General features: G+C 36.0%; 1 protein-coding gene across 1 annotated transcript in view; it reads right to left on the reverse strand.

Annotated features, from left to right (window-relative positions):
- Positions 1-3,007: 3,007 nt before the first annotated feature.
- Positions 3,008-17,862, reverse strand: part of CDH8 (cadherin 8) — a 335,229-nt gene continuing 320,374 nt past the window's right edge. The window contains exons 10-11 of the mRNA XM_069456431.1: positions 4,899-5,150; positions 3,008-3,501 (exon numbers count right to left, since the gene is read on the reverse strand). Coding sequence (XP_069312532.1) covers positions 3,008-3,501; positions 4,899-5,150 — 746 coding nt within the window. The remainder of the gene's footprint in view (positions 3,502-4,898; positions 5,151-17,862) is intronic.

Here is a 17,862-nt window from a genome sequence, read left to right on the forward strand (position 1 = left end):
TTGGGAACCTCATTGACCTCTTTTGGTTAGGGAAATCCTGGCAAGTCTGTTGCTAAAGTATAAGCTTAAGCCAAATTGTGAAAGCGCGTGTATGTGTGTGTGTATGAGTGAGTTCCTCAGATTTTTAGTGAAATTCAGGAAATTCTAAAAGTATAGTTCAGCCCCATTAACAAACAAGGTGTTAGTCACTGGATTCCACATTTGAAAACCTGAAATGAGCTTTGAAGCACAAAAGGCTAGCATGACGGTGGCAAAGGAAATTAGCAAGAGATCCATGGTTTCGTTCTTTCTTCCTTGGGTAAAGGGAATTTTGAGGCAAGATTTTGGAAACTGGTACATCAGACATTATCTCCTGCCCACAAAAAATCACCATATGGAGATTATCTTATTGACTGCCAATAATGGAGAATATAGATTTTTATATTCCTGGAAAAAAATGGTATAATCTTTCTGTTAGACATATTTGGGTGCCTGTAATCTATGGGCACTTCATTGCAAAGTATACTGGAGATGAGTCTGCTGTGCCAGAGATGAGTTTAAAAAAAAAATCTCACCTTGGTTTAGAATGTGCACAATAGTTAGAATATTACTATCGATCATAACTACAACTATTAATAATTTAGATGCATCATGTACTTGTTTTAGACACTGTGCCAAGTCCTGGTATATTTAAAAATCACTTTGGACCATCTCTTTGACCTCAGGAAAAAGTGTTCAATAGCCCTAGTGATAACCATAAAAGATGAACTATTCTCAGGCAACAGAAGCTCAATAAAAAAGTTGATTAAGCCACTCGATAGCTATAAATTCTTAGGAGAATATTCAAACATTTTGTTTCTGTCACAGTGGAAGTAACCTCTGCAAGTTGGTGCCTTCAGTCTTTGAGCCAAAACCATGCTCTTTTTTTAGTAGCTCTAAGGTGATAACTGAGATGGCAGAGGACCACAGCCTGACTATGCTTGCCCAATGACGTAATGCTCAAATGGACAATGTTTCACTCCGGAATCCCCTGTTGGGTGGGCAAAGATTTTGCCAGGTCTGCATTGCAGTCTATGACTGTCTTGCCAAGTCCTGATTCCTGATCCCTTTATATTTACAAGTTTTGGGTCTGTAAACTTGGCTGTAGCCTTTCCCTGATCAATGTGTCTGCTTCCAGAAGGACCCAAATGACACAGCTGGACTAGCCTTTAGGTGCCCCATGTTCCTTTTACATCCCTGCTGGTATCCTGGTGTGGGATACTTGGCAAGTCATTTCTGTTCTCTGGTTCTTTAGAATCAAGACTCTTATAAACCAAAGTGACCCTTGGGGTGATTTTCTTGAACATTTTGGAATTTTACTTAGAGTTGATTATTCTGTTAATTTCTGACTGAAAAAAAATTGATGACAACAAAGGTATTTATAAAAATATATTTCACAAAGTAGGAAACAATACAGGAGTTTCTCTGAATACAATACATGGAGTAAATAAACAATATTGCATTAAAGCAAAGTAGAAAATTAAAATGATCTGCATGTAATACTTGAGTTTTATCATACATTTTCTACTCCTAAATGGCAGGTTTGCATTACAAATTAAATATGCCCACATCTTCTAGTGCTGTTCTTTTTTGGAGTCTAAGACATTCTGTGCATTACCATGAAGATCAGGGTGAGAAGTACTTAAAAACATAAGCAAGGAAATTATGTACAAATCAGTTTCTGCTCTAAAACAGTGGGGGAAACTTGAAGCATGTTTATTGGGCAGGGAATTAGGTAGGTATCTAAAAGTCTAAAGTTTAAATATTCACAGGAATCAATATACTTTCAGATGTTTGTGCTTGTAGTAAAAACACCGAATACTAGGATTATGAACAAAATAGAAAACAGTCCAAAAGTTTCTCTGGGAAAATGCTGTTCCTGCCATCACCAGTTACAATAACACTTTCTACTCTAAAGAGGCTATTCGCTCTCCTTTCGATAATATTGCCTGCCATACTCATCTCATCAAAATGTACATGTATTAAACATTCATTGTATATATTTATATAAAACAATCTAAAGGATTATTAATGGATATAATTTAGGTTCTTTTCCCCCATATAGTCCCTTAATCTATAGATTACCAACCTTAATAAATAAAAGCATTAATGGACATCAATAAAATATTTATTTTGAGGATTAAACAAATAAATTCACGCGCTAGCAATAAAACCATCTGTCTCTTTTGCAGTCCACTGTGTGATACAGTTTATCTTTGTGTCCTTGTGGAAGAAGATGAAGCGGCGGGAAGGAGGAGTCCTGCTTCTAGCAAACACGCATGTTTGAATGGGATTTCTCTCCTCCCACCACTGAGTTGGCAAGCCCCACCCTGGAATGGATTAGGAACATGTGAATATTTTAAGGCTCGACACAATATTTGAAGATGCTATTCAGTCTCTGGTGAGTGGGGCCAACAATTATGTACAATGTGTGGTCACCGTACCGTATGATCTAAGAGGCCTCTCAAAACTCCAAAAAGTTACAGTGTACAGCAGACCAAGTATTGCTTTATCATTTGTAGCGGGATCCTTATTGGTGAAGGGGAAAAAACCATATGCATTCATAAAAATCCTTGCAGAAGACATATATCAGCAGCAGATTCCTTGTGGGTCCTTTTTTTTTTTTTTTTTTCCCTAAGAAAGCACCTTTTAATTTTGATTTTTTCCTCTTTTTTAAAACCATTTCTCTAAGGATTAGCCAGGATCCCAAATCTTTGTCTGTGGTGGTCAGGTAAATATTAAATATCCAAAGACTTCTAGACACTCCACATACTTAATTCACACTCCACAAGATTTATAACCTCCTAACATATATTTTTTATTGTATTATTATTTTTTTTTTGGTTCAACATTAAAATGTGGTTGAGTTTATAGATGATTGGTGCTAAACTTGCCTCTAAAACAAATAGCCACATTGGTTGTATCTAAGGGGAGTGACCCTAGAATATTACAGAATGCTCAGTTCCAGTGATTCATTTATAATCCACTGTCAAGTTTCTTTGTCACTTTCACCAACAGAGTAGAGTTCGCCCAGTCTCTTAAAACGGGGACCCCAGTCACTGAGGTAGTCAAAATTCTGGTCTGAGTCTGATGTGGTGGACTCCAAGGAGCTGAGGGAGCCAGCCACAGACCCTCGACCTTCATAGCCATATATCTGAATGGAGTCATAGGGCGGGGCCGCGGGGTCATTATCGGCCTCGTGCAGCCTGACATTTATAAATTCATCGACATCAACACCATTCGGAACTGGAGCAAGCCCTTGCCTTGGCATAAACTGCAAATCTGGTTTAATATCCTTACGGGGTAAAAATCCATTAATTCCATCTGGGTTTTGTAACGTTGCAATGTCAAAAGCCTCTGTGTCCTCCTCCCCTCCTCCTTCGTCGTCGTAGCGAATGATGTTTTCTCGAACATCTTCATCATCTTTGATAATTAATGGCTCGTTTTTATGTCGCCGCAGAGTTACAAACAGCACCACAATGACTGTAGGAAAGATATTAAATAGCAGTTAGCCAAACGAGCGTACCCTGTCACTAGAAACACACCATATATGTTAAGAGAGAGGGGCATTTTTTTAAAAAAAGTATGTGAGTACAGCTTTGATAATATTTACTAGGGAGTTAAGCTAAACACCTTTCTGAAAGATGAGCATTGAATTTTGAGTAAATACTATTCCAGATTACTTCTGTTTATTAAATGGTGATGGAGCTGGGTGAAAGAATCAGATTGCATCTATTCATGGTGGCAGTTACATTTTATTTTACACTGCGATGATCGCTAGAGTGAATGGCACAAAATAGAAAATAGCACAGATAGTATGACTAACTTGCTGTGTGACTTGGGCAATCCTTTAATGTATTTTGGTTCCAATCCTCCCTTATACAAAGAAAAAGGAGCAAACTAGGTCATATCTGGTATATTTTGTGTTTTAACAGTTCTTCAAGACACTCTCCAATCAAATCATGTTCTTTCACAGAGGAAGTGGATGCCAAAGTTTCATGTCTTGGATGAAGCTCAAATACCTCAATCTGGGTAGGGACGCCTAAAGGTGGGGGGTGGGAAAGGGACACATACCCAGCTACCTAGACCAGCCAAATCAAACTTGGGCTAATAAAGCACAGTATGTCTGCAAAGTGATGATTAAATTCAAGGCATTGGGTGAGCAAGACAGATGTAACTGGGAAGACAGCAACTGACACCATCTTTACTTGAAGGTTTTTGATGTCTTAAGGGCAGGAAAAATTATAACTTATTTTTTTCATATTTTTCCACTCTCTAATCTCAGTTTTATAATAGGATTTTTGAATGAAAAGTTATAGAAGCTTCCCTTAATTTGCAATCTTCATTTTAATTGGATATTAGTATCAAGAAAAATATCCGAGAAACACAATATTATTTTGAAGAAAACGCAGCTTTTGTTTGCTTGTTTTCTTTTTATCTCACCAAACTGTGTGATCTGATGACCTTAACAACTCAATCTATACATCGTGTAAGTAAAAAATTGTTGTGGGCATAGGAGAGCCCCAGTTGAGTAAACTAGTGTGTCTCAGAATAGCTGGGGATCTTCTTAGATGATAGGTGCTATGATAACCGCATAAGGGCCGTTCCCAACTGCTACCACCAGTATGCTTTGTCCATCTTTTCACTGGTGATGGGATAGAAAAAGGCACAGAAAGTCCTCCCCAATTGGACACTGACTGTCACAACCCTTTTTTCTCTTCACCTCTTTTTAGTGATCTCAAGACCTGGAGAAGGAAAGGAAGTCCCTCTTCCTCAAAAGAAAGCTGATACCTGGCCAGGTAAGAGTTCGCTGTCCTGATTTATAGTCATTTATGAACCAGAACAAATGGTGACCATTAGGGAATGAAGGAAATACGTACCTAGCAGCAAAATGATGCATGCTAATATGGCAATTAAGGCGCCCATACTGAGTCCAATGGGAAGGACATAAGCTTCAACATTACACGACTGGACAACACCATCATTGCTGCAGCCACAGACACGAATGGTTAGGGTGCTGGTACTGCTCAGCGGAGGATTTCCACTGTCACTGATAACGATTGGTAAAAGATAGACTTCTTGTTTCTGGCGGTTGAATCCATTATGCTTTGCCAATATGCTGAGAGAATTATCTGGAACAAGCGAAAATTAACAATAATTTGCATCATTTCAAAATGGCTGCCCAAACAACACTTGTTTTTCTAGTTCATAAATCTCCACTGGAACATTCAGGCTGACTCCCTGCTCTCCTCTTCCCACTTTTTCAGTTGGCATGGACCAAAACATCTACCCCATAACAGGTTGAATGAATGCGGTGTCATGATGAACTAATGGAGTTTTGCCATGCCCTTATAAATGCAAAATATTCCTTTTATAAAAGTAAATCTTCAAGTGTCCTTCCAGAAGGAATGCATTATCCTAAGTCTCCGTAAATCCTTAAGTAAGCTTAATTTTCTTTCACTTAGCCTGATAAAGCATTAAGCAAAGTTGACTGGATAGAATGTCACCATATTTGAAAGCCATGTTTGAGAAGCTCCATAAGATAGACTGCAGGACAATACGACAGAAAGACAGTGTACTTTGTTGACTCCCACAGGTACCTAATAAAGAGTCATTCCTGGCCTAGGGCATTCATACTAAGATACAGCAAAAACCCCATTTATTGCCAATTGGAGGATTTATGCCATGTAATTATTAATAAAATTTTGTAGAGGAGACCTAGAGTGGTTACACAGTAAGAATAAAATTAGAAGTCATAAGAGCAAGTGCTCCATTTTTTTCATATGTCAATTAATTATATGGAGATACATATTGGCTACCTAAACCAATGGTTCAGGACATTTAAGCAAAACTTAATTCAAAGCAAAACTGGTCAGTAAGAAGTGATTGGTTCCATGTTAGCTGTACCATTCTCAAAATGTCACTACCAAGATGAAATCTTTGTTGCCATTCATCCCCATCTCATGAAGTACAGTTACCTTGTATATATTAATTATTAATCTATTTTCTCATTTTGATTACTGAAAGACATAAATTTACTCAATGGGAACACTAATTTTCTCATACTGATGTTATAGCCAAAAACAAAATTTTGGTTACTGTGCACAGTGTTATTTGGGCAAAATGATTATTTCAGTTGGAATTTTTTCAAATATTGGCAAATTTACAAACCTCAGAACACTGAGCTACCTCATTATTGAATATTGAACAAGGGATTCCAACCCATTGGTATTCATTTTCTGGTCATTAGTGTTCTACTGGTTTCCAAAATACTCAAATAGGTGGACAGACTTTCCATTCAAGTGACTTCAAGTAAAAATGTTAACTCTTCTGTACCACATAGTAGTATACTAAGATTTCCAAAACATGATAGCCCTTCCCCAAGATAGGTATATAATTAAATTTATTTTTGCTTTGTGTAGGATATAAACTGGCCTATCATGCCTCACTAGTAAGCAGTCAAATAGAAAAACCCCTTTAACTTAACAATTTTGTTCTAAATTTCTTCTGGTTGTGCCTCATTATATAGTAATTTGAAAAGCCAAAAGAGATTTCTAATGGAGTTAAGCAGTGATATACCAAATGATCCATTAATCTTTATTCCCATCACCTCGAAGTAAGCTAAAAACAGGGGAACATCATCTCGAAACTGAGAATATATAGTTGTGTTATATTTCCAGAAAGTGTGTGACAAGTTTTAGTACAGTTAATTAGTGTAAAGAACATTTGTGGATGATTTCATATACCATAGTTCAAAACAGAAAATGGGAATTGTTCTTCAAGATGCAATTAATAAAATTGCAAAGAAGCTTTTGTCTTTTTTGGTTGACATTATTTATATGAGAAATTATCTTTGCATATTCTCTCTTTTAAACAGTCTATAATGATAATGTAGAAATTGCAGCCAGAATATTGCTTGTTGCAAAGGAACGTTATCTCCTTTAATACTTAGAAGAACATTGGTGGGTCTAACAGTAAACTCATATTTCTATTACTAATATTAGAATTTGCATATATTTTTATCCTTCATTACTTAGAAAAGCATTGGTGGTTCTACCACTAAATTCATACTCTTTTTTTTTTTTTTTTTTTTTTTTTTTTTTACTAATTCTAGAATTTGTATGTGGTATTCCCCTTTCTACATTTAGGAAATTATTGACTGAGTAAAGGATGTCTATGAGCCATTGCTGTTAAATTTTACCTGCAAGCCCCAGGCAATATCAGTTCCCTCTTTGCTTAATCATCTTTTCTTTAAACTACTTTTAGATTGGTTTCTTATTGATCTGAGTTCTTTGATTATGTCAAATGAAATGGTCATTATTGTACACATCAAAAAACCCATAAAATATCCGCAGTTTTAAACAGTTCAAATTAATATTTTTGGCATTTTTTAAAATCTGTTATGTTGAAAATATCTTCTATGTGGTTAGTTACTTAAAAAATCTATGGTGTCTTTCCATTTTATTAAAACTTTAATATTGAATCTACCTATCGAGTACAATGTACATGATTCTGGTGACAGGTACACTGAAAGCTCTAACCTCAGTATCATACAAAAAAACACTTGGATGCTCTCAATTTTTATAAATAAAAAACAAACATGTAATTTCTATTTAAAAAATTAATTTTTATGTAGTCAATTGATTGGTGTTATTCCCAAATGTGCACTTAGGTGATGATCAGGGAAACCAATTTGATGGTGAGTACATGTGGTGCTTATTTTTCCATTCTTGGGATACTTCACTTAGGAGAATGGGTTCCAGCTCTATCCAGGAAAACATGAGATGCCATATCCATATTATTTCTTCTAGCTAAGTAGTACTCCAGGGTATACATATACCACATTTTCTTAATCCACTCATGTATTGATGGGCACTTGGGGTGTGTCCACATCTTGGCAATTGTGAATTGTGCTGCTGTAATCATTCAGGTGCAGATGTCTTTGTTATAGAGTGTCTTTTGTTCTTTTTGGTAGATGTCCAATAATGGGATTGCTGGATTGAATGATAGGTCTACTGGCATCTGTTTAAAGTATCTCCATATTGTTTCCACAGAGGTTGCACTAGTTTGCAGTCCCATCAGCAGTGTATGAGTGTTCCTGTCTCTCCGCATCCACTCCCACATTTATTGTTCTGGCACTTTTTGATAAAGGCCGTTCTCATGGGAGGTGAGTGATATCTCATTGTGGTTTTGATTTGCATTTCCCTGATGATTAGAGATGCTGAGCATTTTTTTCATATGTATGTTGGCCATTCTTCTATCTATCTCCTCTTGAAAAATTTCTATTCATGTCCTTTGCCCACTTTTTGATAGGGTTGTTTGAGTTTTTCTTGCTGATTTTCCTGAGTTCTAAATAGATTCTAGTTATCAGTCCTTTATTGGATGTGTGGCATACGAAAATTTTTTTCCCATTCTGTAGGTTGTCTGCTTGCTCTAGTGACAGTGTCATTGGCTGTGCAGAAGCCTTTTAATTTAATCAGGTCCCACTTATTTATTTTTGTTGTTGCTGTGATTGCCTTAGGGAGTCTTATTCATAAATTCTTTGCCTAGGCCAATGTCTGTAAGAGTCTTTCCCACATTTTCTTCTAGAATTCTGATAGTTTCACACCTACGGTTTAAGTCTGTTATCCACAGTGATTCGATTTTTGTGAAAGGTATGGGCCCTGTTTCAGTCTTCTACGTGTGGCTATCCAGTTTTCCCAGGACCATGAATTGAATAAGGATTCTTTTCCTCAGAGTATGTTTTTGTCTGCTTTGTCAAGGATTAGACGGCTATCTGAGGATGGCCAATACCATGCAGTTTTAATAACCACAGCCTTGTGGTACAGTTTGAAGTCTGGTAAAGTAGTACCTCCCATTTTGTTCTTATTGCCTAAAATTGCTTTTGCTAAATAGGGTCTTCCCTGATTCAATACAAACCATAAAATTATTTTTTGTGTATCTGTGAAAAAATGATGTTGGTAACTTAATAGTAATTGCATTGAATCTGTAGATCACTTTGGGTAGTATGGACATTTTAACAATGTTGATTCTGCTGATCCCTGAGCAGGGAATGGTTTTCCCTCTGTGAATGGGGAAAAAAATTGAAAGCATTCCCCCATCGAACTGGAACCAGACAAGGTTGTCTACTTTCTCTAGTTGTATTCAACAGAGGGCTGGAAGTCCTTGCAAGAGCGCAGAATTAAGGGCGCCCAAATGGGGACACAAGAGATCAAACTCTCACCCTTTGCTGATGATATGATGTTATATCTAGAAAACCCCAAGGATTCAACCAAGAGATTCCTGGACCTGTTAAATGAATTCATTTGAGTCTTAGAATACAAAATCAATACACACAAATCAGAGGCATTCATATATGCAAATAACAAACTGAGAACCACATCAAAGACTCAATACCCTTCACAATAATAACAAAGAAAGTAAAGTACCTAGGAATACATTTAACTAAGGAGGTAAAAGACTTCTCCAGGGAGAACTATGAGGAAGGAAATCACAGAGCATGTAAACAGATGGAAAACCGTACCATGCTCTTGGATCAGAAGAATCAACATTGTTAAACTCTCTGTACTACCCAAAGTGAGCTACAGATTCAGTGCAATCCCTACTAAATTACCAACATCATTTCTAGAAGACCTCATTTAGCAAAAGCAATTTTAAGCAACAAGAACAAAATGGGAGGTATTAATCAAACTATACCACAAGGCTGTGGTTATTAACACTGCATGGTATTGGCACAAGTACAGGGACAGAGACCAGTGGAACAGAAATTCCAGATATGAAATCATCGTCCTATAGCCGTCTAATCTTTGACAAAGCAGACCAAACATACTCTGGGGAAAAGAATCCTTATTCAACAAATGGTGCTGGGAAAACTGGATAGCCACATGTAGGAGACTGACACAGGACCCACAGCTTTCACCTCTCACAGAAATCAAATCACAGTGGATTACAGAATTAAACCTTAGGTGTGAAACTATCATAATTCTAGAAAAACATGTGGGAAAGACTCTTACAGACATTGGCCTAGGCAAAGAATTTATGAAGACGACCCCTAAGGCAATCACAGCAACAACAAAAATAAATGAATGGGACCTGATTAAATTAAAAGGCTTCTGCACAGCCAATGACACTGTCACAAGAACAAACAGACAACCTACAGAATGGGAGAAAATATTTGCATGCTACACATTTGATAAAGGACTGATAACTAGAATCTATGTAGAACTCAGGAAAATCAACAAGAAAAACTCAAACAACCCTATCAAAAAGTGGTCAAAGGACCTGAATAGAATTTTTTCAAAAGGAGATAGAAGAATTGCCAACATACATACAAAGAAACGCCCAGCATCTCTAATCATCAGGGAAATGCAAATCAAAACCACAATGAGATATCACTTACCTCCCATGAGAACGGCCTTTATCAAAAAGTGCCAGAACAATAAATGTGGGTGTGGATGAGGAGAGACAGGAACACTCATACACTGCTGGTGGGACCACAAACTAGTGCAACCTCTGTGGAAACAATATGGAGATACTTTAAACAGATGCCAGTAGACCTACCATTCAATCCAGCAATCCCATTATTGGAATCCCATTATTGGGCATCTACCCAAAAGAACAAAAGACATTCTATAACGAAGACATCTGCACCCGAATGTTTGTAGGAGCAGAATTCCCAATCGCCAAGATGTGGAAACACCCCAAGTGCCCATCCATACAGGAGTGCATTAATAAAATGTGGTATTTGTATACCATGGAGTATTATCCAGCTATTGGAAATAACAGTGATGTAGAATCTCTTTTGTTCTCCTGGAGAGAGTTGGAACCCATTCTACTAAAGTATCCCAACAATAGAAAAATAAGCACCACATGTACTCACCATGAAATTAGTTTCCCTGATCATCACCTAAGTGCACATTTAACACTAATTGGGTGTCAGGCAGATGAGGGGTGGGTGTATACACTCATAATGAGTTCAATACACACTGTCTGGGGAATGGACACGAAGCTCTGACTCGGGGTGGGGGGGGGGTCCAGGGACAAGGGCAATATACATAATTAAACTTTTGTACCCCCATAATATGCAGAAATAAATTAACTAATTACATTTTTAAAATTATATTTTCAACTCATTGTTATGCATAAGATTTAATTATTTTATACATTGATTTTATTTTCAGCAATCTTCTAAGACTTTACTCATAAAAACATATCTCATCAGAGAATTCCCTTTCAGCATGATAACATCAGGACCTCCACAGACGTGCTGTGTCATGAAACTGGCAAAAATTGTAATAGGAAAAACAATAAAAAAAAGAAAAACTCTGGAAATTATTATGGAGGCAAGCAGCAAATAAACAATTATTCTAGAAAATCTACTAGAGCCTGGGAAGGATGGTGAGAGTCTGTGGTGTATAAACAAAGACCACTCTCACTCTTCCCTCTTCCCTCTCCCATCTCAGTGAGATGGAAACTGTACTCAAGAGGTTTAGCCAAGAACACAGAGTTCCCTCTCCCCAAGGCAAGCAGCTGGAGGATTATTTTCTGGGGAGAGGTAGGATATCAGAAATTCTCATTCTACTAATAGTGACTTGTTGAAGCTAAGTTCCAGGTCAGTATGGCCAAAAGATAGGGACTCTTTGTCATCCTCACAGCTCCTACTCAGGGGATAGAGGTTCTGCATGGACACTGCTCCACTAGGAAGGTAGGTCCTCAGTCACCCTTGCTCCAGCCATTCTACATTGGGAGAAACAAGCTAAAAGGACTTGAGGCTATTGTCCCCTAAGGTACAGACATCACTTAGACAAACATGCCATGATCTCCACCCTAGCTCCAGAGCCAATAACTCATAAATTTTGGTGGGAATCAGGGGAGGCATAGGGATTGGCAGGGGTTGGTGGGTAGAGCAGAGAACCTGGGAAAGAGAGAGTTTCTAGTACCCCCCTGAGTCAGAACAAATCTGAATCACTGACCTAGGGAACTATTCTTTGAAAGCAGAACAGATTTGATTGGATTGGTCTGTTCAGCAATTAGGTCACAGGACAGTGTTAAAAACAATACAGAAATACTGTGACAATTAGAGGAGCTTAACAACTGGATGTGGAAAGAGAAAGAGGCAGTCAAAGATAATCTCACCTAAACCACTGTTATTCTAGAGTGACTGTGGGCAAAGCCAAGGCTGAGATCCCCTGAGGTGAAACAGTAGAGCTTTAATACTACACAGGAGGGAAATAGACTTCATTAAAGTAATCCAGCCAGTCAGTCATTAAACAAGCAAATGAAAGTAACAAGCCTTGAGGATGGTAGTACCTGATTTTGCTATAATATGTCCTCTAAAATGTCAAGTTTCCAACAAAAGATTATGCAACATGCAAAGAAACAGGAAAGCAAGACACACGGGGTGAGACAATCTGGCAAAAAGAAAATGCTCATGAGAGGGACAATGAAAGATAAACAAAAGTAGCTAAATAATAGACTAGAATTGGCAAAAGAAAGGATTTGTGAACTTGAAGGCAGAATAATAGAGAATATTTAAGTTAAAGAACACAGAGAAAAAGAATTTTTTTTTTAAAAACAGTGTCTCAGAAAAATGGGGGACACTGTTAAGCAGACCAACAGATGTGCAATGAGTATACTAGAAGGAGAGGAGAGGGAGAAAGAAAAAATTTGGTTGAAAACTTCAAAAAATTTTTTAAAACCCTTGGTTTATATATCTAGAAACTTCAACAAACTCCAAGAAGGTAAACACAAAGAGATTCAATAACAGACAGAAATACTGAAAGTCAAAGACAGGGAGAACATCTCATTAACAAGATAAAATTGACTCATTGTTTGCAAGGGAACCCTTACTAATAAAACTAACAGCTGAATTTTCATAGAAGCAATGAAAAGCCAGAAAGATGTGGGATAACATATTCAAAATGTTCAAAGACAAAAATTGTCAACCAAGAATCATACTCAGCAAGGCTATCTTTCAAAATAAATATATATGAAAGGCAGATATTCTCAGATGAACAAAAAACTGAGAGAATTTGTCACTAGCAGACATGCCTAAGACTAACTACTAAAGGAAGATTTCTTTAGTCTGAAAGTAAGTGACACTAGATGGCAATTCAACTCCACATTTTTAAAAAATGAACATAAATAAAGATACTTATATAATTTTAAAAGACAGTATAAATGCATAGTCTTCTGCTTTTTATAAAGCAGTTGTATAAAATAACATGCACATAATGTATTATTGAACATATAACTAGAAATTCAAAACTAATAACTGAATAATATCTCACTTCCAATAATGGATAAAATCACTAGGCAGAAATCAACAAGGAAATAGACAACTTGAACAATAATATAAACTAACTATACCTAACAGACATCTATAGAACACGCTGCCCAAAAACAGCAGAATAGATATTCTGCTTAACTCCATTTGGAACATTTTGCAGTGTGGATCATATGCTAGACAATAAAACAAATCTCCATAACTGTAAAATGATAGAAATAATACAAACCATGTTGTCTGACTACAATGGAATGAAGTCAGACATCAATAAGAAGAAGAAATTTGGTAAATTCACAAATACATGGAAATTAAACAATGCACTTCTCAATAGGCAATGAATCCAAGAATAAGGAAAAAAGGAAATGTGAAAAACATTATTAGACAAGTGTAAGTAAAGGTATAAAAAATCAAAATGTATGAGAGACAACTAAAGCAGTACTTAGAGGTAAGTACAGAGCTTTAACTTTATAGTTTTCTTCTTTGAAAAGCAGAAAGATCACAGTTTTCCACTATAAGACATTAGAAAAAGAAGAGCAAAGTAAAGCTAAGGCAATCATAAGAATGGAAATTATACAGTAGAGAGCAAATTAATGAAATAGAGAAAAGAAAAATATATCTTATGTTTTGAGTATTTCCATATGGTCATATATTCTCTGCAAATAAACGATTTTATCTATTCCTTTCCTAGTGTTACCATTTTCATTTATTTTTTTTTATCTTACTATGCTAACCAGAACCTAAAATACACTATTGAGTACAAGAGGTTATAAAAAACACTTCTACCTTGTTCCTGATTTTTTTAAAGAAGAAAAATCCTCTTGACTTTCACAATTTAGTAAGATGATCAATGGTGTTTATTGGCTTTAATTTGCCTTCTATTTTAATATTTTGTCTTACTTGCTGTTCAATAATGCAAAAGGAAAGGGCAGTCATGTAAGAAAGAGTGGTTCAGCTGTTCATGCCCTTTAAACTTGGCTTCAATTTACTATCACATGATTTAGAAATCTTCTTTTCAGTTCTTCATATTTTCATGTTTCCATTTTATATCATCTTCTTGTCCCTGCATCTTAGCCTGTTCCCTCCCCTTACCATTTTAGCTCCTGTTTATTGCATTTATTACATTTTATGTTTTTGATCACAGTAAACAGAAAAGTATTTCCAGATAACAATTTTTTAGAAGAAACACCCACAAAAAAAAACATTTTTAGAGCTGGAAAATATATGAGAAAAGAGAGGAAATGATCAGTGAAACCCATAGATAAACTGCATGATTTAAAAATATATACATATATACACACACACATAAATCCTTGAAGTTGAGAATATAACAACAGAGTTCTCTAAAATGTAGAACATTTTGACAAAATCTATTTTAAAAAAGTGAGTGGACCATTATCAATTGGCATTCTCTAGGATGGAATAATATCCAACTAGGTAGAGTAATGTTCCATCTAGTGCTATTGTGTTGCATTGAGGTAGAAATGTATCTTAATCTTATCTGGCTCGCTGATATTCTCAGTAGGTGAAATATTCAAATACAGTTGGCCTTTCTCCATATCACCATGTTCCCTGTCCACAGATTCAACCAATCACAGATGGAAAATATTTGAAGGAAAAAAATATATAACAATAAAAATAATACAAATTAAAACCCAATACAGTATAATGACTATTTACATAACATCTACATTGTATTAAGTAATATAAGTAACTAGAGATGATTTTAACTATGCAGGAGGATGTGCATAGGTTATGTGCGAATACTACACTATTTTATATTAGAGATTTGGGCATCCCTGGATTTTGGTATACGCAGAGTTCTGGAACCAACCCCCAGCGTATATCAAGAAACAACTGTATTTATACTCTCCATTAATTCTTCCAATCAGGGATTTTCCTGCTTTCTCATACTCTTGAAATTCTTTATTTATGAACATTACCTCAAGGAAGAGGAATTATTCTGTTTTCAGAACCTTGCTTCATACTCCACACCCATTTGTTTCTGTTTATGACCGACAGTTGAAAGAAAGATATTGATGGGGATTTAAGGTGGGCTAATAGCAGAAGGCATACCTCAAAGGACAATCTTCCTAAAGTTGTGGTAAAGTCGAGTTCCCTTCTCCTTGGCTGAGAAGTGCAAGGTATATAACAAATAAATAGCAGAGACCCGATGAAGAATAATTCTGTTCAAGTACATAGGCTTGCTTAATTTCACACAGCATAGTACAGTTATGCCATTATGTATGAACTTTCAGATTCTGAAAACAGATTGATTATGAATAAAAATATTTACTTTTCTTCTTAGATTAAGTAATTTTGTTTTTCAAAATAATTTGTTAGGCGTTTACTGGAAGTTACCAGAGGCAACGCCAAAGGCAGTCATCTTAAAATTAATCTCTTAGAATGTTTATACAGTGGTCTCTTGAAATTACAGAAGAGAATAGATCATGTTAAATAAGATTTTTATGTATCATTTCACTGCAATATGAGTCCTTATAGGTAGACTTGCCTTAGTCACAGCTCTACTCCCAGGACAAGACCGGGCACAGAGTAGGAATTCTCATACCACTGATCCCACTGTTTAACCCACTTTTATTGGGGACAGTTTTAGTATTAAAGAACTGAACACCTAACTGATTCATTAGAACTGAGAAATGATTAAAAATAGTTAGAAAATGAAATGGCAATGAGTATCTGTCTATATAACTATATCTATCAGTCCATCTAATCTTACAGGAACTCCTGTTACTGAATAAAAACAAATCCAGTAAGCATATTATTCTAGAAAAATGGTATCAATAAAAATGGAATGTTATTTAGTCTCCTGATACATGCAGACATCCATCTCTATCTATAGTATCTATCAATATATCTATTTATGTGTGTGTGCATTTATATATATTGACAGAGAGAGAGAGAAATAGAGAACATTTAGAATTTCTATACCTCTGTTACAGATTAGAAGTTTAGGTTCTAAGGCCGGCATGATCTAATTCTCCTGTCTAGTTCTCCAGCTTCATGGGCTGTCATTCTCCTTTCTCCGTATGTCCCATCCACCCTGGACTTTTCTGAAGCAAACATTTTCCTTCCTGAGGGGTTTCCTATCTCCTCTTTCTTCTGCCTGATGATCTGTCTACACTTCTTTAGCCCTAATTTGAATTGTGAATATTTATGGCTTCTTTATATCTGTTCCTAAATGCCACTTCTTTGTGGATAATCTACTCACAAATTGTCCCCAATCTCTGCATATAAATTAGCTATATGATCTTATAAGACACTTTGTTTTTTATCAAAACACTGTTACAAAGAAATGATATAGTGATGAAGACAGGATAAACTCTGGAGACACAGAAATAAACTAGGAAACTTCCAAGTAACAAATAACCAATTTAAGATGCATAATGAGTATTCATCAAATATTTACCAAATAAATAAATGACTAATCATAAGCTACAGTTTGCAGGGCTCATATTCATTTCCTTTTATGTTATCTGTTACAGGGGGGTTATATATGGTTCAAATAAAGCAGAGGGAGAGTTCAGTTTCAGGCTATTGGAAAGCATATATATCCTGCGGTTGTATATAAAAATTAAAGAGAAATATTGATGGTTTTCATGCCTTTCTCTGAGCATGCCTCATCTCAATAAATGTGAGCAATAAACTGAGGATGCTTAGGTTCAAATAGAAAATTCTTCAGAGAGAAAAAAAACCTTATTTTAAACTATTGGAAATACCTCATGTTAAGAAGGTGCACACCAGAATTCTCTTTTACTGCATTTGGACACATTAGTCCTATATTCAGAGAGGGGCACTCATATTAAATAAGTATCTCATACAGTTAATTTAAGAGAAATGTCACCTTGATTACTGATATTTATTTTTGAATCGTTTGGAGTTGGAAATCAAAGGATATTCATTCACGTAACATTAATACCCTTGTAAGTGTAAAACCATCCTCATATGGCCATCTAATCTTTGACAAAGCAGACAAAAACATACTCTGGGGGAAAGAATCCTCATTCAATAAATGGTGCTGGGAAAACTGGATAGCCACATGTAGAAGACTGACACAGCACCCACAATTTTCACCTCTCTCAGAAATCAAATCATAGTGGATAACAGACTTAAACCTTAGGTGTGAAACTATCAGAATTCTAGAAGAAAATGTGGGAAAGACACTTATAGACATTGGCCTAGGCAAAGAATTTATGAGGAAGACCCCAAAGGCAATCACAGCAACAACAAAAATAAATAAATGGGACCTGATTAAATTAAAAGGCTTCTGCACAGCCAATGACACTGTCACGAGAGCAAACAGACAACCTACAGAATGGGAAGAAATTTTCGCATGCTACACATCCGATAAAGGACTGATAACTAGAATCTCTTTAGAACTCAGGAAAATCAGCAAGAAAAAATCAAACAACCCTATCAAAAAGTGGGCAAAGGACATGAACATAATTTTTTCAAAAGGAGATAGAAGAACGGCCAAAAAACATATGAAAAAATGCTCAGCATCTCTAATCATCAGGGAAATGCAAATCAAAACCACAATGAGA

Source organism: Eulemur rufifrons, chromosome 23 (genome assembly GCF_041146395.1).
Source record: "Eulemur rufifrons isolate Redbay chromosome 23, OSU_ERuf_1, whole genome shotgun sequence".
In the NCBI taxonomy this organism is placed as follows: domain Eukaryota; kingdom Metazoa; phylum Chordata; class Mammalia; order Primates; family Lemuridae; genus Eulemur; species Eulemur rufifrons.